This window comes from Pseudorca crassidens, chromosome 16 (genome assembly GCF_039906515.1).
Source record: "Pseudorca crassidens isolate mPseCra1 chromosome 16, mPseCra1.hap1, whole genome shotgun sequence".
NCBI lineage: Eukaryota > Metazoa > Chordata > Mammalia > Artiodactyla > Delphinidae > Pseudorca > Pseudorca crassidens.
This window is the reverse complement of record NC_090311.1, coordinates 28,221,797-28,242,599: the sequence shown is the minus strand read 5'-3', so window position 1 is coordinate 28,242,599 and position 20,803 is coordinate 28,221,797. Positions and strand designations below refer to the sequence as shown.

Genomic DNA, 20,803 nt, shown 5'->3' with positions numbered 1-20,803 from the left:
GAAAGCTTACGGGTGCAGTTAATTCCTAACCATGCAAAGGGACGTTTCCCCTCTTTTTCAGTAATGAATAAAAGAAAACCTCATGCTTCTGTTAGGTCTTTTCCAATAATCCCTGTGCCCCCTTTGAACAAACTGCAACTACAAATGCTACAAAAATTCATGCCACGGATAATAATGTCTACTACTGATTAAAACCCTACTGTGTACTAGGCACTTATGTCATTGCTAATCTTCACAGAAAACCTGTAAAGTAGGCATTATTAGCCTCAGGATGAGGGTACTGGGTATGGAAGAGGTTAAGTAACTTGTCTGAGGTCACCTGGCAGATTAATAATGGAGGTCAAAGCCCAGGTGGCACTGAGGTAGCTTAATGCTTCTCAGAGACAAATCTTTTCAGGATAAGGATAGTGCTTTTCCAAGATTTGCTGGTCTAAAGTCCTCCAGGTTACAGCATAACAGTTCCTAATTGCACCAGTTGAAAATTTAATTTTCTTGGTACTCAGGTTAAAATCTCCCTTTCATATCTGAGAATGCTGTGTCTTGAGGCACAGAGTAGGAAGGAGTCTATGTATGTCTCATTCCTTAGTCTTTTCTTTGGCTATGTTAACTGTTCAATTGAAGTTAGAACTGAGGTCATAAGAGGAGCCTCTAGAACCACTTAAAAAAATCATTCTTGCCCTGTTTTAAAAGGAAGAAAAGCCCTTGCCAAGTGATTTCCCTTCCACCCAGCACTTTTTTTTTTAATTAATTAATTTTATTTATTTATTTTTGGCTGTATTGGGTCTTCATTGCTGTGCGCGGGCTTTCTCTAGTTGTGGCGAGCAGGGGCTACTCTTCTTTGCAGTGAGCGGGCTTCTCATTGCGGTGGCTTCTCTTGTTGCGGAGCACAGGCTCTAGGTGCGCAGACTTCAGTAGTTGTGGCACGCGGGCTCAGTAGTTGTGGCTCATGGGCTCTAGAGCACAGGCTCAGTAGTTGTGGTGCGCGGGCTTGGTTGTTCTGCAGCATGTGGAATCTTCCTGGACCAGGGCTCGAACCCCTGTCCCCTGCATTGGCAGGCAGATTCTTAACCACTGTGCCACTAGGGGAGCCCCCATCCAGCACTCTCTTGCCTTCATGCCTTTTCTGATTCTGTGTCTCTTCATCTTCATATTTCCATGCCCTCCTCACCATCCATCTAGGCTCAAATGCTCCTTACTCTGTGAAGCCATCTTGGAATCTCCTTGCTGGGAGTGAACTCGCTATTAAACTTCCCTTTTATGATACCACTTTCTACTCTGAGTTTTGGCTAATTTTGCACATGTCCTATTTTCCTTACTGGACCTGGCCTTTGCAATGTATGCCATTTTTAACTTTCTTTAGGATACAATCCATTGTTATTTATCTGCTACAGCAGTCTTTCCCAAAGGAATGTCTATAACCCATAAGGACTGTGTGGTGGATTTTCTATAATGTACATTCTTTGATCTTAGTGTATTTCTTTAATCTTATCACGTCTTTCTTACTTTTCTTGGTGTTAAGTTATACTTTATTTTACGAAAGGATGGTGATAGCAGATGGCAGGTAGTATTCTTCAACATCCTTGTTCAGTAAAATAAAATTTGGAAAATCTATTTTAGTCCCCTCTGATCTCCCATATGTATATATTTGTGTGTGCGTGTGAAATCCATAAGTTTGGGAACCACTGCCCTGTAGAACCTACCATAGTCCCTTGCTCTTAGGAGGTATTCAATATAAAATTCTTTTGTCTCTACTTTCCGTATATCCAGAATACAATACAACCACTTCTCCTAACAACCATTGTCATCATTTTGGTTCAAGCTCCCACAATCGCAAGCCTGCATTACTACAATAAATCTCCTACCTGAACTCTTTGCATCTGCCCAACCATACAAGTCTATTCTCCTGAGTCAGTGTTTGGCAAATGTTTCCTGTAAAGGACCAGATAGTAAATCCTCTGGGCTTCCTGGGCTATATTGTCTTCACTGCAGCTACTCAACGCTTCCAGTGAACGCAGACATAGATGACACAAAAACAAATGGGTGTGACTGTATTTCAGTGAAACTTTATTTACCAAAACAGGTAGCTGGCCCTCAAGGCTCTAGTTTGCTGACTCTTGTTCTGAGTGATCTTTTAAAATTTTTAGTCAGATCATGTCACTCCTCTGCTTAAAACCCTCCAACAGCTTCTCGCTTCACTCAGAGCAAAAGCCAACATTTTTGCAGAGGCCTGCAAGGCCCCACGTGATCTCCTCCTGCCCAGTATCCCCGACAGCTCTGCTCTGACCTTGCCTTCCTGTGGTTCACTGTCCCGGAGCCACAGGGGCCTCCTCGCTGCTCCTCACACATGCCAAGCGTGCTCCGGCTCTTGCCTCTGTGCGGTGTTTTCCTCCCCAGAGCCAGTGTGGCACCTCAATCACGCACTCAAAAATCACCTCGAAGGAGAAGCTTTCCTAAAAAGCAACACCCCTCCCCCACTCAACCCACAATTGTCCACAACTCCCTATCTCTCCTTCCTGGTTTCTTTTTCTCAATAGCACTTATTTTCATCTGGTATAATATATATTTATTTAGTTACCTATTTATTGCCAGTCTTACCTCGTTAGAATTAAGGCCCTGAGGGCAGAGTCTTTGTTTTATACTCTGTGCGATATTCAGAGTCTACCAAAGTGCTTACATTGAGTAGATCATCAGTAATACTTGTGGAATAATTAAGGAATGAATGGATGTACCTTTGATAGGGCATCAGAGAAAAGAGGGATCGGTGAGGTATAATAGTATGAAAAGCTTCAAGAAAGGCACTGAATGCTAGAAAGTAGACAGAGCACCAAGAAAGGGGCGTAGAGTGAGGGGCTAAGCCTACAATGTCCATTAGCACCCACAAGCTTCCACAAATGAACACACGACCTGAGTAAAAGCAGGGTGTTTGCTCTGCAAGTGCATTTTCAAAGCAAGGCCCTTATGGTCACCTAATCACGTAGCCTTCCTTGAGCCAGCCTCCCACCCCCCTCTCTCCCTTCCCCCCGAACTGGCCACTTAAGAGTTTGAAGCTGTCATGGACAGAATCCACTGGGTGTGAGGTTGCCACTGAAGGTTTTTAAGCAAGGGAGGGAGGGGATTATATCAGTATTTGGGCATCTAGCGTCTGTGTCTTAAATGGAAGGTTTAGAGAGTGGTGGCTGTTAGGCGTTAGGAGAACGTCAGGAGCCTGGTGTAATCATTTAGGCAGGCTGTGATGGAATCTGGGCTGGGGGAAGGGTGAGGAAGTGGGGAGGAAAAGAGACTTGAGGTCGACAGTTTGAAGGAGGAACTGACGTACTTGAATGTCACAATTGCTGTTAAGTAAAGCAGTAAAGTAGAAACAACTTAAATGCCCATCAATAAATGAACTGCTCAATACAACCTTGCAACCATGGAATATTATGCAGCCAAAAATGATAATGTAGATCTATATTTACAGACATGCTATTCATCAAAGACTATGAAATGAGAAAAGCAGATATAGTATGATTCCATTTTTATTAAAAAAAATGACGGGCTTCCCTGGTGGCGCAGTGGTTGAGACTCTGCCTGTCAATGCAGGGGACACGGGTTCGAGCCCTGGTCTGGGAAGATCCCACGTGCCGCAGAGCAACTAGGCCCATGAGCCACAACTACTGAGCCTGCGCGTCTGGAGCCTGTGCTCCGCAACAAGAGAGGCCGCGACAGTGAGAGGCCCGCGCACCGCTATGAAGAGTGGCCCCCGCTCACCACAACTAGAGAAAGCCCTCGCACAGAAACGAAGACCCAACACAGCCAAAAATAAATAAATAAATTTATAAAAAAAAAAATGACGTGTAGGTAAGGGGAGGTGGCTTAAACACGCATAGAAGAAAGTTTAGAAGGAGATACATCAATATGTTAACGATGGTCATCCGTGAGTGGTGGGATGACGGGTGAGGTTTTTACCTTATCTAATTTCTACTTTAATCCAAACATGGATGGCTTTTATAATAGAAACAAACTAACAACAAATAATGCAATGAATAAAATGAATACCACAAACCTCAAACTCTCTCCAGGATCCCATACTCTGAGTACACCGTCATTCCCCAAAGAGCTATCCCTAAGCTCTGGCAGAACTAGAAGGGCTAATTGTTTCTCCAGAGGCATTGGATAGGGAAGGGCAGAATAGTAACAGCAAGGAAGAAAGAAGGGTAATGGGAGGGAAGGCGGGGGGGGGGGGGGGGGGGGGGATGGGGAGGGAGCAGGGAAAAAGATTCACCTTTTACCATTAAGGTCTTGAGCAAACAGAACCCAAAAAGGAGGAGCAGACTGGAGCCTGAACTGGGGTTGCAGCTCCCCAGAGGCAGGGCCAGTTTGTAGGCTAAGCAAGGAAATACTTAGTCCAGGCTGAGGAAGTGGTGATACTTTATGGGTTGAGGGGTCCAGGGACCTCCCCAGAAACCACCCCAATTACTGGATTTGTAAGGGAAGGGTCCTGCCCACACACACTTTAAGACACATGCTCAGGGCTTACAGGGCTCGTGGATTCCAGGGTAGTCACTGAATTCCAGCACGTAGAGGTGTCTTCCCTTCACACTGCGCCCAATGCTGTAAACCCGCGTGACATGGGGACATTCATTGTGCACCTTGTACAGCGTCCGCACGAGGTCATCATAGCGGTGGTGGCGAAAGGTCACCGGGGCAACCAACTTGAAGAGAAGGAGCTGGAGGAAAATTGAGACCAGGTCTGACATCTTGCTGGGCTTTTTCAGAGACCCACTAAAATGGGCCCCGCTTCTCCCAGTAACCAGTCAAAATCCAAGGGCCAAGAACCAGCTTTTCCTAGTTTCCCACCAGTAAACACCAGTGTGACAGTGCCTGGGAAGAAAGTTCAGAACTGTCCCTCCAAAGCCAGAAGTTATTTATGTAGCTCTGGAATAGGCACTCATCTCCCCTCCCCCATTTCTCTGCCTCTCCTAATCCATGAAAACCTTTTGAAAGGTTTTTGCACTTCTTCAGATTGGGTAGTTTCACTGATTCTGGTTTACTGATTAACTGGACTGTAAACAGGCTTCAATAAATAGCTGCTTATAACCCTTTGATTCCCGGAGAATTTTGAGAAGCTTGGCCTGTCCTTGTTCCCTATATTACAATATAGGAAAGGGTATTAAAATAGAACACTCTGTCCTTTTGATCCATTCTACATCCTATCTTTCTGAAGCACAGCTCTGTCTTGTCCTTTTTCTCCTCAAAAACCTTCAACAGATACCATCGAGAAAATGAGGTGAGCCCCAGGTTGGAAGAAAACAGTTGCCAATCATGTATCTGACAATATATCCAGAATAAATCAAGAACTCTTACAACCCAGTAATAACACAAACAACCCAATTTAAAAGTGGGGAAGGGGGCTTACCTGGTGGCGCAGTGGTTAGGAGTCCGCCTGCCGATGCAGGGGATGCGGGTTCGTGCCCCGGTCCGGGAGGCTCCCACATGCCACGGAGCGGCTGGGCCCGTGGCCCGTGGTCGCTGAGCCTGCGCGTCCGGAGCCTGGGCTCTGCAACAGGAGAGGCCACAGCAGTGAGAGGCCCGTGTACCGCAAAAAAACAAAACAAAACAAAACATAAAAGTGGGGAAAAGATTTGAATAGACATTTTATTCAACTAAAGTAGATATATGAATGACTAATAAGCACATTAAAGATGTTCAACACTATTGGTCATTAAGGAAATGCAACTTAAAACCACAATGAGGGCTTCCCTGGTGGCACAGTGGTTGACAGTCCGCCTGCCGATGCAGGGGACACGGGTTTGTGCCCCGGTCCGGGAAGATCTCACATGCCGCGCGCGGAGCAGCTGGGCCTGTGAGCCATGGCTGCTGAGCCTGTGCGTCTGGAGCCTGTGCTCCACGACGGGAGAGGCCACAACGGTGAGAGGCCCGCGTAACACAAAAACAAAAAAACCCCATAAAAACAACACAATGAGATATCACATCACACCCACTAGAATGGCTCTAATCAAAGAGACACAATAACAAGTGTTGTCAAGAATAGGGAGAAACTAGAAACCTCATATATTGCCGATGGGAATATAAATAGTGCAGCCACTTTGGAAAACAGTTTTGCAGTTTCTTAGAAGTTTAAATATATACTTACTATACAATCCAGCAATTTCCTAGGTATCTACCCAAGAGAAATGAAAACACATATCCACACAAAAACTAGTATGTAAATGTTCATAGCAGTATTATCCACAATAGAAAAGTAGAAGCAATCTGAATATCCATTAACTAATGAATGGATAAACAAAATATGGCATATCCATGCAATGGAATATCATTTGACAATGAAAAGGAGTGAAGTACTGATACATTGTACAAGGTGGATGAACCTTAAAAATATTATGATCAGTGAAAGGAGACACAAAAGATCACATATTATATGATCCAATTCATAGGAGATGTTTAGAAAACACAAACACATAGAGACAGAAAGTAAACTAGAGGTTGGCTAGGGCTAGGAGTGAAAATGCAGAGTGACTACAAATGGGCACAAGATTTCTCCTTAGGGTGATAGAAGTGTTCTAAAATTAGATTGTGGTGACTGTACAACTCTGTAAATACACTAAAATTCACTGAATTGTAAACGGGAAGCGGATGACTTCTATGGTATACAAATTATATGTCAATAGAGGTACTTTAAAAAAATAAATAAAAATAATTAAGTACAGCCACCCAAAAGTTAACTATGAATTTACCATACAACACAACAATTCCACTCCTGGGTACCTACCCAAGAGAACAAAGACTTGTACACAAGAATATTCATAGCAGCATTATTTGTAGTAGTCAAAAAGTGGAAACTACCCAAGTGTCCACCAACTGATGGATAAATAAAATGTGGTATATCCATACAATTGAACATTATTCAGCAATAAAAAGGAATAAAATACTAACACATGCTACAACATGGATGGACTTCAAAAACACCATGCTAACTGAAAGGAGCCAACACAGAAAACCCTCTTATTGTATGATTCCATTTATATGAAATGTCCTGCAAAAGTAAACTTACAGAGACAAAGTAAAATAGTGACTTACTAGGGCTGGGACTGGAAAAGGAGATTCACTGTAAATGGGCATGAGGGATCTTGCTGGAGTGATGAGAATGTTCTAAAACTGGGTGATGGTGATGGTTGCATAACTTGGTAAATTTACTAGAAATCACTGAATTGCACACTTAAAATGGATGAATTTCATGGTATGTAAATTATACTCCAATAAAGTTTTTTTTTAAACAAAGTTTCAGTGGAATTTCATGCACTAGAGTGTAAAATCCAAATGCTTCTGCCTGGTTTTCAAGTCACTCCTACCAGGTCCAGTTGTGACCTCACTCCAGTGCAGCCCCTCTGCAGTGCCTACTGTCTTCCGAGCATGCCCTCATCACCTGCTTTCCTGCTTTTGCTTATGCTCTTTCCCCAGGTAGCTTAACTCAGCTCCAAACCCTGGGTCTTCTTCATGTCCCCTTGCAATTGCTGTTACCATCAGTCTTTGTATCTCCAATCTTATGACTTTGCCTGTTATGCACTTATCCACTGTGCTAGGTGTTAGGTGTTAGGATAGAGGGCAGCCCTGCTGATACATTGTTCCTGTCCCCCCAGGATGATCGTCAGCCTCTAGCACACAGCCTGGCATGGGGGCACATTTGTTGAATGAATAAATAGACCCATTATTGACCTTTCCTCTTGCATCCTCCTGCACTTCAGCAAACGTTTCCAAGGAAATCCTATGCTTTTCTTACCTGTCAGTAAAGACAGCTATCAACTCTTGGTTATACTGGGTGAACAAACTATAGCCAGGCCAGTCTGGCCCACAGATGGTCTAGAGAGTTGGCCCAAGATCAGTACCAAATCAGCAGTACCACAGAGTAAAAACCACAGGATTTTGCACCCACTGCTAAAATCCCATAATTTTCTGATGAGATCCTGACACCCCAGGTGGTGAGGGCAGGCATCAAGAGAAAAAGCTGAGAGGACATCACTAATGCTGTTACACATTAAGCCCTTGATCTAGGACTGATGAAATAAAATGTATATTTTAAGGCAGGACAAGAAAAAACTAAACATAAAATTTTCTCTGTGTGTTTGTTTGGACCTCCTCCCTCCCTCCCTCACGTGCAGTGTGCATCCACATTACACATTAACCAGAGCTCCTCAAAGATGGGCCTGTTCTACAGTAAAGATCAATTTTTTTCCTAGCAATGTAACTTCTTAAAAGAATAGTGTTCTTTCCCAGCTCTGTAGGGGGTCGTGGCGACTTGCTGCTCGCTTTGTACATGCTTACGTGGACCATGTATCCTTGGTGAACTTTATGTAAAATATCAATATGTCATTTTGATGTACAATCCTTTGTCTCGAAAACGTATGTGACTGTGCCTTAGACTCCTAACAGGTGGAACGGTTCTCAGAGCTTTCTAGGGATATGCTTCCCGGAATGGGCATCATCAGAAAATCTACAAACAACAAATGCTGGAGAGGGTGTGGAGGAAAGAGAACCCTCCTGCACTGTTATATATATATAATATATATAATATATATTATATATAATATATATATTACATATATCAATATACAGCCACTATGGAGAACAGTATGGAGGTTCCTTAAAAAACTAAAAATAGGGCTTCCCTGGTGGCGCAGTGGTTGAGAGTCCGCCTGCCGATGCAGGGGACACGGGTTCGTGCCCCAGTCCGGGAAGATCCCACATGCCACGGAGTGGCTGGGCCCGTGAGCCATGGCCGCTGAGCCTGCGCGTCCGGACCCTGTGCTCCGCAACGGGAGAGGCCACAACAGTGAGAGGCCCGCGTACCGCAAAAAAAAAAAAAAAAAAAAAAACTAAAAATAGAACTACAATACGACCCAGCAATCCCACTCCTGGGCATATACCCTGAGAAAACCATAATTCAAAAAGACACATGTGGCGCATGCTCCGCCCACCCCAGAGCCTCGCCCTCCGCCACGATGAGCAAATGAGGGCCAGAGAGGGAGTGAAATTTAAATTCCGCTCAGAGGAGAAAGTGTTGTGCTTCGAGCCTGACCCCACCAAGGCACGAGTGCTGGATGATGCCAAGATTGTCGATGTTATTGTTGGTAAAGATGAAAAAGGCAGAAAGATCCCAGAATATCTGATCCATTTGAATAGCTGGAACAGAAGCTGGGATAGATGGGCAGCTGAAGATCATGTCCTTCATGACACCGATGAAAATTGGAGATTACAGTGTAAATTGGCAAGAAAAGCTGTAGCTCGTCTGAGAAGCACAGGAAGAAAGAGGAAGCGCTGCAGGTTGCCAGGTGTGGACTCTGTCTTAAAAAGCCTCCCTACTGAAGAAAAAGATGAAAATGTTGAAAACTTAATAAGTAGTTCCTCTGATGACAGTAGTGAAGAAAAGGATGAAGAAATAAGCGAAGAAAGTGACATTGAAGAAAAGACTGACGTGAAGGAAGAACCAGAGCTGCACGCAAAAAAGGAAATGGAAGAAAGAACAATAGCTGTAGAAATCCCTGAAGTTCTGAAGAAGAAGCCTGAGGACGATTGTTACTGTATCAACAGGAGGAAATGGTTAGTGAAACTTTCATGCCAGACCAACATCATAACTATTTTGGAATCGTACGTGAAGCATTTTGCTATCAATACAGCCTTTTCAGCCAAGGAGAGGCCTCATCCCCATCAGGCTATGCCACACGCCAACATGAGTGTGCATTATATCCCAGCAGAAAAGAACGTTGACCTTTGTAAGGAGATGGTGGATGGATTAAGAATAACCTTTGATTACACTCTCCCATTGGTTTGGCTCTATCCATATGAACAAGTTCAGTATAAAAAGGTGACTTCGTCCAAATGTTTTCTTCCGATTAAGGGCAGTACCACAAATGCTAATCGGAACCCGGAGGATCTCTCTCCAAGCCCACCTTTGTTGAATCCATCCACACCACAGCCCACAAAGAGTCAGCAAACCACAGGCGAGCCAGCCGCCCCCAAAAGGTGCAAAGCCGAGCCGGAAGCCTTGCAGTCTCTGAGGAGGTCCACACGCCACTCTGCCAATTGCAACAGGCCGTCTGAGAGCAGCGGCTCGCCTCAGCCCAAGTGCCGGCAGCAGGACACATCTGCCAGCACGCCCAAGCTGTTTCTGAACCTGGAAAAGAAGACGCCTGTTCATAGCCGGTCATCCTCACCTGTTCCTCTGACCCCTAGCAAGGAAGGGAGTGTGGTGTTTGCTGGCTTTGAAGGCAGAAGAACTAATGAAATAAATGAGGTCCTCTCCTGGAAACTTGTACCTGACCAGTTACCCCCCAGGTGACCACCTTCACCCTCTTAAATTTATGGGGCGCAACACTTGCTGCAATTGTTCGTGAAACTTCCAGAAATCCTTGGAAAGATGTCCTTTTCTGAGAAGAATCTGAAGGCCTTACTGAAGCCCTTTGATATCTTTCTGAGGTTTTTAGCAGAATACCATGATGACTTTTTCTCAGAGTCTGCCTATGTTGCTGCCTGTGAGGTGCACTACAGCACGAAGAACCCCAGGGTGATTTATTAAGGTTTTGATGGTTCTGGAAGAACAGCTTCTCTATCTAGCTTTGTGCTCTCGGTCCCCAGTAAAGAACTAGGGAGTTGGTGGGCCTTCCTTACAGGCAGAGCGAACGCAATACCCACCTTGGGGGGCTGTGGCGGGCCCATTTGTTTGAGCTGCTTACCTCCCGTAGTTATTTCTGTTATGGATTACTTCCTAGGTGCCTGAACGGCCTCCAACAGGTGACCCTTGCCATGGTACATGTCACCTGTGATGGCGGGAAACAAGCAGCTGTGTTCACAGTGAAATGGTCATGAAAGTGTGTGTAGGTTGGGCTGTTTCAGTAGACAGGAGTTACTTGTTAGCAATAACCACATTTTTTTAGTTATTTGTTAGCATGAAACAAAATCGTTTTGCAAGCCGTTTTCATTCTTGTGATTAGGCTGAGCAACAAAACATTAGTTTTGCTTGGAAACTGAAGAGTAGCCCCAGAGTATTTTAGAGGGAGTTGATATTGATGGCAAAAGAAAATGTGCAGCTATACATTTGCTTGTTACAGTTCCTTTTCTATAAAACCTTATTTTTGGTGATCTAAGTAAAGCATTGCCTGAATGTTTGAGATTTTATAGCTACACCTGGTTGTGTAATGTTATAGTTCCCTTTCTGTAGGATGTTATTTTTGGTGATCTCAAATAAATCATTGCCCATCTTGTTGGAAAGAACCGAGAGAGTCTTCAAAAAAAAAAAGACACATGCACCCCAATTGTCATTGCAGCACTATTTACAATAGCCAGGTCATGGAAGCAACCTAAATGCCCATTGACAGACGAATAAATAAAGAAGATGTGGTACATATATACAATGGAATATTGTTCAGCCATAAAAAGGAACGAAATTGGGTCATTTGCAGAGACGTGGATGGACCTAGAGATTGTCATACAGAGTGAAGTAAGTCAGAAAGAGAAAAACAAATATTGTATATTAACGCATACATGTGGAATACAGAAAAATGGTACAGATGAACCAGTTTGCAAGGCAGAAATAGAGACACAGATGTAGAAAACAAACGTACGCACACCAAGGGGGTAAGGGGTGGGTGGTGGGATGAACTGGGAGATTGGAATTGACATATATACACTAATATGTATAAAATAGATAACTAATAAGAACCTGCTGTATAAAAAATAAATAAATAAAATAAAATTCAAAAATTCAAAAAAAAAAAAACAAAAAACCAGAATATGCTTCCCGGGTTACAATCTTCAGTTTGGCTTGAATAAGATTCCCCCTTTTTCCCCTCGTAACTTGATAATTAATTGAATTTTTGTCAACAGGACAATATCTATTGTCATTATTGAAGGCTTGGCTTAGTAGTCCCTAGATAGTCCCAAACTGTTCCTCTGCAGAAGAATTCCCATTTCTCTGGTAAATGTGTCTTTAGTTCTTATGGTGACCTCACTCATGCTAAACAGATGACACCCATTCTCTAGGAGGGGAATGTACCCTCCCTGCTTGTATGAACTTCGGGTTGTTGTAAACAGGGAACGCCCTCTGTACATCAGGGTTGAGATTGACACTCCTTCCCTGGAATTTCACATAAAGTACCAGAGCATATGCTCTGAAGCCAGAGGGCATACAATGTCTCTCAAAGCAACCAGAAGTAGAAGGAACTTGAGTGTCAGGGGGATATATTATTTAAAAAAATTTTTGTATAGCTTCATTGAGATGTAATTTACATATAACACTGGTACATTTAAGGTATACAATGTGATGACTTAATACATGTATGCATTGCAAAACGATTACCACGTTAGGGTTAATTAACACTTCCATCACCTCATGTACTTGTGTGTGTGTGTGTGTGTGTGTGTGTGTGTGATGAGAACATTTACAATCTACTCTCTTAGCAACTTTCAAGTATATAATAAAGTCCTGTAAACTATAGTCACCATGCTGTACATTAGATTCCCAGAACTTATTCATCTTACAGCTTGAAGTTTGGACCCTTTGCCCAACATCTCATTTCCTCTACTCCCCAGCCCCAGACAACTACCATTCTACTCTGTTTCTACGAGTATGGCTGTTTTAGATTCCACATATAAGGGAGATCATACAGTATTTGTCTTTTTCTATCTGGCTTATTCCACTTAGCATATGCACAGATATACAAGTTCAACTCCCTCTTAGGCCATTTGATCTTGGGCCAAATAATTAACTTCTATAACCTCAGTTTCCCTCTGTATGGGATGGAGAAAAAACAGCTCCTTCCTCATGAGTTGTGTGACTCAAACAAGATAATATACATAAGGCCTTTAGCATGGTGCCTGGCACATAGTAAGGGCTTAATAAATATTATTAGCAGCATTAATAGTAGCAGCAGCATTAAGCATCTATCTACTCTGTGCTAGAGACCCAGCTAGGTGATGGAGATACAATTCATTCATTCAATATATATATTGAATGTATCTAAAGGCTTTACTTGTATCCTTATTTTTGATATAGAATAAAACCAACAAAGATCTTTGACCATGTGGTGCTTACATTGCAGTGAAGAGACAGATAACCAAGAGTGAGAAAAGCAGCTACCATCCTAAAGATACAGACTAGCGAACAAGCACAGCACTAGGGGAAGAGTGATGGATGTAACCACATGGGCCATTGAGCAGGGTCACCTAACCTAGCTTTGGGGGGTCAGGGAGGGCTTGCTGGAGGATATGTGGGAGTTGAATCAGATCAGAGAGTCCTGTATCCTCCTGGTAAGTATAATAATGGCCCCCAAAGGTGTCCACATCCTAATCCCTGGAACCCATGAATATGTTACGTGGCAAGAGAGAATGAAGTTTGCGGATGGAATTAAGGTTGCTAATGAGCTAATCTTGAGATGGAGGGATTATCCAGGTGGGCCCAGTGTAATCACAAGTGTCCTTATAAGAGAAAGAGGAAGGCAGGAGGGTCAGAGTCAGAGTGATGAGACGTGAGAAAGGCTCAGTGGGCCGTTGCTGGCTTTGAAGATGGAGGAAGAGGCCATGAGCCAAGGAATGCAAGCAGCCTCTAAAAACTACAAAAGCCTAGGAAACACATTCTCCCCGGGAGCCTTCAGAAAAGAATGCAGCCCTGTCAACTCTTGCTTTTAGTCCAGTGAGACCCATTTCAGACTTCTGATCTCCAGAACTGTAAGATAACAAATCGGGGTTGTTTTAAGCCATTACATTTGTGGTAATTTTTTACCTACAATAGGAAATGAATACACCCCCTAATACCTTAAGTCTTGGACAGAGCTGGGGCTCTTGGAAGTCAGGGAAAGCTGGAGCAGAAAGCTCACTTGTCTGACATCCTCCAAGGGTCTTGACTCAAATCTTGGGAAGCCAGCCCTGCAGAGCCTTGTTTAGGCAAATGAATCAAACGTCCCAACCCACACCTTCAGTAATCTTAGTTTTAAAATTTCTTTCTATCCTCCAGCAGAATCTCTATCCTCTGAGATTCTGCAGTACAGTCTCAATGTAATTTAAGCCTGCTTAATAAATTATTAGTTGACTGGACCTATAAATGAATCAAGAGTCCAGCTCAATTCAAGTCAGGAAGAACTCTGAGAGCTATTTGGGTTTTAAGGGTTAGGAGAGTGTAGGGCAAAAGGAACCTGGCTGAGCGTGGAGAGTAAGGCAAGTCAGTCCTCGGGACAGATCCTCCAATTCTTTGCCTGGAATGTTCTTCTCTCAGCTCATCTTATACTTCTGATATTAGCACAATGGTGAACTACACATGGAGGCCTTCCCCGGATATCTCATCTAAAGAGGCCTCCCCTGGTTATGCTCAGTCTTTTTTTTAATTTTTTATTTTTTAACATCTTTATTGGAGTATAATTGCTTTACAATGGTGTGTTAGTTTCTGCTTTATAACAAAGTGAATCAGCTATACATATACATATATCCCCATATCTCCTCCTATGCTCAGTCTTATCTCCTGTTTATTTCAATCAGAATATTTGACTTAGTTTGCCCTTATTTATTTATTTACTTCTTTATTGTCTACTAGCTTTCTCTTCCAGCAGAAGATAAACTCAGTGAAGGTCAAGACTAACTTATCTTACTTACTGTTCACCACTAAATCCCAGTACAATGTGCTGGATACATTTTTTTTTTTTTTTTTTTTGCAGTACGCGGGCCTCTCACTGCTGTGGCCTCTCCCATTGCAGAGCACAGGCTCTGGACACGCAGGCTCAGCGGCCATGGCTCACGGGTCCAGCTGCTCCGCGGCATGTGGGATCTTCCCAGACCGGGGCACAAACCCGTGTCCCCTGCATCGGCAGGCAGACTCTCAACCACTGCACCACCAGGGAAGCCCTGTGCTGGATACATTTTAAAATGAAGGAAGTAATGTATGAACTGAGATCTGAGATCTGAATGAATAGATGTTAACCAGGTTAAAAACGGGAGAGGAGTGTGTGTTTGGTGAGAGTTTTAAGAGAGGTGAAGCTTATTGATCCCTCCTTATAACGCTGACCCTGTAGGAGTTTGCTGGGGTCTGTTCTTGAATTTCTTCTCTTTATCAGCACTTAACTGCAGATGGTCTCATCGACAAATCCCACTATAAGCTGATGACCCTCAAATTTATATTTCTTGCTTCTACTTCTCTGAACTCCAAAACCGTACTTCCAGCTACGTACCTCATACCTCCATGAGGATTTCTAATAGGTACCCATTCCTAAGACCACTAATCCCCCCTCCAGTCCCTGGAGCCAGACAGAGCCTTACAGATACAAACTGTGTCCACAAGTGACACCAATCGGTGATGCGTCAATTGGATGAGGAGAAACCAACCGTGTCCCCAGCACTCCCTTTTTACCTTCCCCTATTTAATATTTCCTCAAAGCACTTTTACCATCTGACATATTGTATATTTGATTGTCTGTTTATTGTCTTCTCCCCCTATAAGGATATAAGCACCTTGTGGGCAGAGAATTGATCTCTTTTATTTTCTGATGTGTCTCTAGCAATTAGACTGGGGCCTGGCATGTAGTAAGTTCCACTAAATACTTGTGGATCAGTGAATGATTGAATGATTAAATGCTTTTACCCACATAATCCCATTTGAACTTCACCTCAATCTTTCTTGAGACCATTACATTCCACTTACATATATGAAGATCCCTAAAATTTAAATGATTTTCCCAGCTCATATAACATATAGTTAGAAAATCTGGAGATTAAATTAGCTTTCTGATTCCAAAACTTGGTGCTTTCCATAACACCAAATGCCTCCACCACGTGGGCCTGGTTACATCACAAAAACTGCCTCTAATCTGGCTTCCAGTTCTTAAGAGTAACTGAAAAATCCTTCTTTTAAAAAATAACTTTATATGCTTGTGTAAAAATGAGTATGTTTGTTATGAAAACATAGAAAAGCATGAGGATAAAAATAAGATACTACCCCCATACCCCATCAGCTAGGACACTGTAATCAACTGGTGACAATCAATCTTATTGTGATGACTCTTAAAATCTGTTCTTTCCCTTTTCAGTTTCCCCAAATTGGCAAATATTACCATGATTGATCCAATTTCTTAGACCAAAACCTAGGACTCATCCACAATCCCTCTCTTTATCTCACTCCCCATATCATCAAGTTATACAGACTGCTTTGAATGTATGTCTGGAAACTGACTATTTCTCTCACCTTGACCACTGTCATCTTAGTCCAGGTGACCATATCTTACTTGCTTGGATGGTGACAATAGCCCCATCATAGATTTCTTGTTTGGACAATGACAAAAGCCTCCTCAAATATTCTCCATTTCCTTTTTTTTTTTTTTGCCCTACTAGTTTTATTCCCTACACAGTAGCCAGAGTGTTTTAAAAACATAAACTAAATTACTTTCTGACTCAAAACATTTCAGTGATTTCCCATACTTAAAATAAAAAATTCTTACAATAGCAAAAAGGGCCAGTAAGCAATGGTCACAAAATCCTTTTAATTTCTTAAACATACCAAGCTTTTATCTACCCCAGGGCCTTTATACTTACTATTTTTTCTGCCTGGAACGCTCTTATCTTAAATGTTTGCATGCTCTTATCTTAAATGTCTTCCCTTTACATCACTTAAGTCCACACTCAAAAACCACCACCTTAGAGTGGCTAGCCCTGATCTTCCCACCTAAATTAGTCCCTGGCTGCCACACCTTACCATTCTCTATTCCTTTACTTTATTATTCTTCATAATACTTATCATTATCTAAAGGCAAACTATATAATTATTTGTTCATTTTTTGGGGGGTTGTATTTACCACTAAAATGTAAGTTGTATGAAGGCAAGGATTACTGTCTTGCTTTTTTTTTTTTTTTTGGTCTTTTTCTTTTTCTTTCTTCTCACTACTTTGTCCTCAACACTTAACATAATGTTTAACACATACTAGGTGCTCACTAAATATTTGTAAAAGAATGAATTTGCAGATAGAGGGATAGATAATTTTACAAAAAAGGATCATAGTCTTTACGCTTTTAAAAATAAAAATTACGACATTGAACATATATTTAACAGAAGAAAAAGAAGTTGATATAAAGCTGAAGGAATCACTTACCTTTGGAAAAATGTTTCTTCACCAGATGAAATACTAGTTGTTAACTAATGGCTCTAAAGAAAAAAAAACAGAAATCATTAAGGGATGGTGATTATGTTGCTATGTTTTTTCAACAACATTTGTAGAGAAGGAAAAAGAGTGTAACAGAAACAATTTAAACTTAAATGAAATTTATATTTTCAAGATTATTGGGTTGATAACTTTTCAAAGTGCATTTATCTGCCCTTTGCAGTAAGTTTCATTTACTCATCAAAACCCGCCACAGAATCAAAGCTGTCAGTGTCTCTTATAAAAAGCCATGTGCTCCTGATGCTCCAAGGCTGTGCTGAGCTCTTTGTAATGCTCTTCTTTTTTTCTTTTATTTTTCTTCCTGAACTCTTCCTTTTGCCACCTCCCTGCTATTCTGCCTTCCTGAATGGCTTTCTCTATATTCTCTGATTTTAATCAGTGTTCCCTGCCCGCAACACCCTGTATGCTTCAGGACTAGATAGAAAATGCCAAATGATTGGAGCTTGACCTCTTTCTTACATAAATGGAGCTTGGAAGCAATAGGTTCAAGACCAGTGTTGTGCTCATCAAATGTCCCAGGCTCCTTCTAGCTTGTCGCTCTACCTATCTCAACACACACTTAACTTATTGTCCAGACAGATGTTCCAGCCCCATTGTCACATTCACAATCCAGCCACCAGAAAGGAGCACACCTTCTTCCTTCAAAAGCAAACTTCCCACCCTCATACCCTGCTGGTAAGAATGGATAAATGAAATGTGCTAGATACATACTCAGCAATAAAAAGAAATGAAGTGCTGATCCATGCTGAGACATGAACTTTGAAAACATTATGCTAAATGAGAGAAACCAGTCACAAAAAACCCACATGTTGTATGATTCCATTTACATAGGGTGTGTGCATTATATCTCAATAAAGTTGCTTAAAAAAACAAAAGCAAACTTTCCACAGTTTTACACATGACTTCCACTTACATCTCATAGGCTAGAAAGCAGTCACATGGTCATGCCCACATGCAGGGAAGCTAACAGATGCAGTCTTTATCCCAGCCAGCCAGCCATGTGCTCGGCTAAAAAACCAGAGGTCCTGGTATATATAGCACAGGGAACTATATTGAACATGTTGTAATAACCTATAATGGAAAACAATCTGAAAAATAATATATTATTTATATATATATATATATATATATATATATATATATATAACTGAATCACTTTGCTGAACACCAGAAACACAACATTGTAAATTAACTCTACTTCGATTTTTAAAAATCAGAGGTTCTCTTACAGTAAAAAGAGAGGACAGATACTACAGAACACTGACCATCTCTGACCCATCCTTTGACAGACCTTGTACCATCTACCCGCAGAGGATCACTGCATGTACTTCTCAGGAACATGACACTTAATTTTAGGTAAACTGATTTCTTTCGCAGAATCCGTGCAGGGATGTGTTGGCTCTGTGTTCTCATATATTTTAGGTCAAAATTCTCTTCATTTGGCAGCCATTCTTCATAGTTTTGTTTTATAACTTTTGCCTTGTTAATAGAAGGTGGAAGTTTCTTTTTTACTTTTTGCTCTTTTATTTTGCTTTCAGTTGGTTTCAGGACTTGGAAGTGAATTCAAAATGCCCCTTCCCTGCTATCTTTAACTGGAATTTGTCAGAAGAAATATTCTTGAATATGCTTGCCCCTAAATGCAACCCTTCCGGGATTTCTTCTATTTTTGGATCTAGCGGGACCTCCAGGATAGGATGTTCACGGCTCTCTATAAACAGCTGCTCCTCCCGACCAGATAAACTTCCCTCAGAACTTCGCCCCCCAACACACATTATCTGCTCCAGTCACGTCTCACTTGTCAATAACAGTTTTGTATAATCTGGGGCTTCCTTCGTGGCGCAGTGGTTGAGAGTCCGCCTGCCGATGCAGGGGACGCGGGTTCGTGCCCCGGTCCGGGAGGATCCCACATGCTGCGGAGCGGCTGGGCCCGTGAGCCATGGCCGCTGAGCCTGCGCGTCCGGAGCCTGTGCTCCGCAACGGGAGAGGCCAAAGCAGTGAGAGGTCCGCGTACCGCAAAAAAAAACAAAAACAGTTTTGTATAATCTGTAGTGTGCTGTGCACATGTCAGTTGTATTTATGTCCCATATTGCCTTGACTAGGATGCCTTCCCCCTTTGCCCCTTCCTCAGGGCTCTCAGGCGTAACCCGTTAAATCTAAATGCCGCCTGTTTGCCCCCAGAGCAGCTCTTCTTGGGATATGGCGCCACCTGTTGCCCAAGTTGAAAACATGGGAGCTGGTCGAAATTCTCCCTTCTCATTCACCTCCCGCGTTTACTCACCCTCTTTGCTGCCATCCTCACCACGCTTCCTGCTTCTCCCCTGCACAGCCACTGCTTGGTTCTGCGCTCCTTCACCCCTGCCTGGATCGGCCCTGCTGCCTGGAACTCACCCACGCCAGCTGCACACCTCGTGCTCTTCCTTCAACGCAACCACGTCGCGACTCCCGCTCGCCCCTCCCTTCTACCCTTCAGACCCTTTATTGGTTTTCTATTCTTCTCGGTTAATTCCAAACATCTGTCCCGGAAACAAAGCCCTCCAGCACCTGGCGATCACTGACTTTCTCACCTCTCTTCCCTAACACCCTTGCTTCCTGCTGGTTTTACCAAACAACGAGCAGTCTTTCAAAAGACTGCATTTTTTCCCCTCCAATTTTAAAAAATTATGGTAAAATACACCAGCATAAAAGAGTGTTTAAACAACTCCTCTCCCTCCATTTGGAAGCTAGCTGACTCCTATTTGTGTTTCAAAACCAAGTGCAGGCATCATTTTCTATAAAACTTTTCTATCATTTACCTCTGGTCTGACTTCTGTGGTACCTTTCTTGTGTTTCCTTAGAAAACTCTGTGCGTACTTCTCTACAAACATAGCATTATGCTATCACTTTTGGTGTATTTGTTTGTCTTCCATGATTAAAGCATAAGGCCCTTAAGACCAGGGACAATATCTTCTTTCTGGATTCCCAGTCCTTAACCTATACTTGGTATATAACAGGGATTAAACAAATTCTGAAGAGCAATAACAAAAAATGAACTATCTCCTCTCTATTCACATTTTGTTGACCTTATAACAGGGCAGGAAATGACTCACTGGAATTCCAGAAATCCAGGCTCTTCCACATGCTCCCACTAACCCTGCTTCCAACAGGGCAATTGTTGGTTTAGTGACACGTTGATTCAGATTGCCCTCTAGCTGATGGAAAACGTGCATGGCATGGACTCTGAATCCGTTCTGTGTACCAGTGTTGCCTAATTTGTCAATAGCCTGTACCTGTGTAATCCTTACTGGGAGTAAAGAGGTTCTTTCTGAGTTTGAAAAAATTAATGTAATGTGTGTTTACTGATACGACATCATGTGAGGTATGAGGGTATCAGGGTATTAGGTTAACTGTAAAAGAGGAGCCTGAATCCAAGTGATCTGGTCATCTGCGATGAAAGGACCAACATACATCAGACTTTGAGCAACCTGTTAACTGGACCAGTAACAGTCTATGGGTCCAAATGTAGCAGGGGGCAACTATATTTCATTGATTCTAAGGTGCTCTTGATTTCACATTTTAATGTTTCTGAAACAGAAATGTATCTTAAAACAGATGGCATCTTAGATTCAGAGAAATACAAC

The 20,803-nt window shown here is 42.5% G+C and overlaps 1 protein-coding gene, 1 long non-coding RNA gene and 1 pseudogene across 3 annotated transcripts in view; 1 reads left to right on the top strand and 2 right to left on the bottom strand.

Annotated features, from left to right (window-relative positions):
* The window catches only part of CPN1 (carboxypeptidase N subunit 1), a 29,247-nt gene extending 24,299 nt beyond the window's left edge, over window positions 1-4,948 (bottom strand). Inside the window, exon 1 of one of the 2 annotated variants that reach the window (XM_067709711.1) lies at window positions 4,517-4,948. In XM_067709711.1, the coding sequence (XP_067565812.1) occupies window positions 4,517-4,736 (220 nt within the window). In that variant the 5' untranslated portion in view covers window positions 4,737-4,948. The remainder of the gene's footprint in view (window positions 1-4,516) is intronic. The other variant, XM_067709710.1, reaches the window with a different exon arrangement.
* A 453-nt stretch (window positions 4,949-5,401) lies between these two features.
* On the bottom strand, window positions 5,402-19,645 carry LOC137208893 (uncharacterized). Its single transcript, XR_010935801.1, has 3 exons — window positions 19,465-19,645; window positions 17,118-17,170; window positions 5,402-5,536 (listed from the first exon to the last, which is right to left on the bottom strand). It is a non-coding gene; the product is annotated as an uncharacterized lncRNA (long non-coding RNA).
* Window positions 8,983-10,791, top strand: LOC137208891 (MSL complex subunit 3 pseudogene; annotated as a pseudogene).
* Window positions 19,646-20,803: the final 1,158 nt, after the last annotated feature.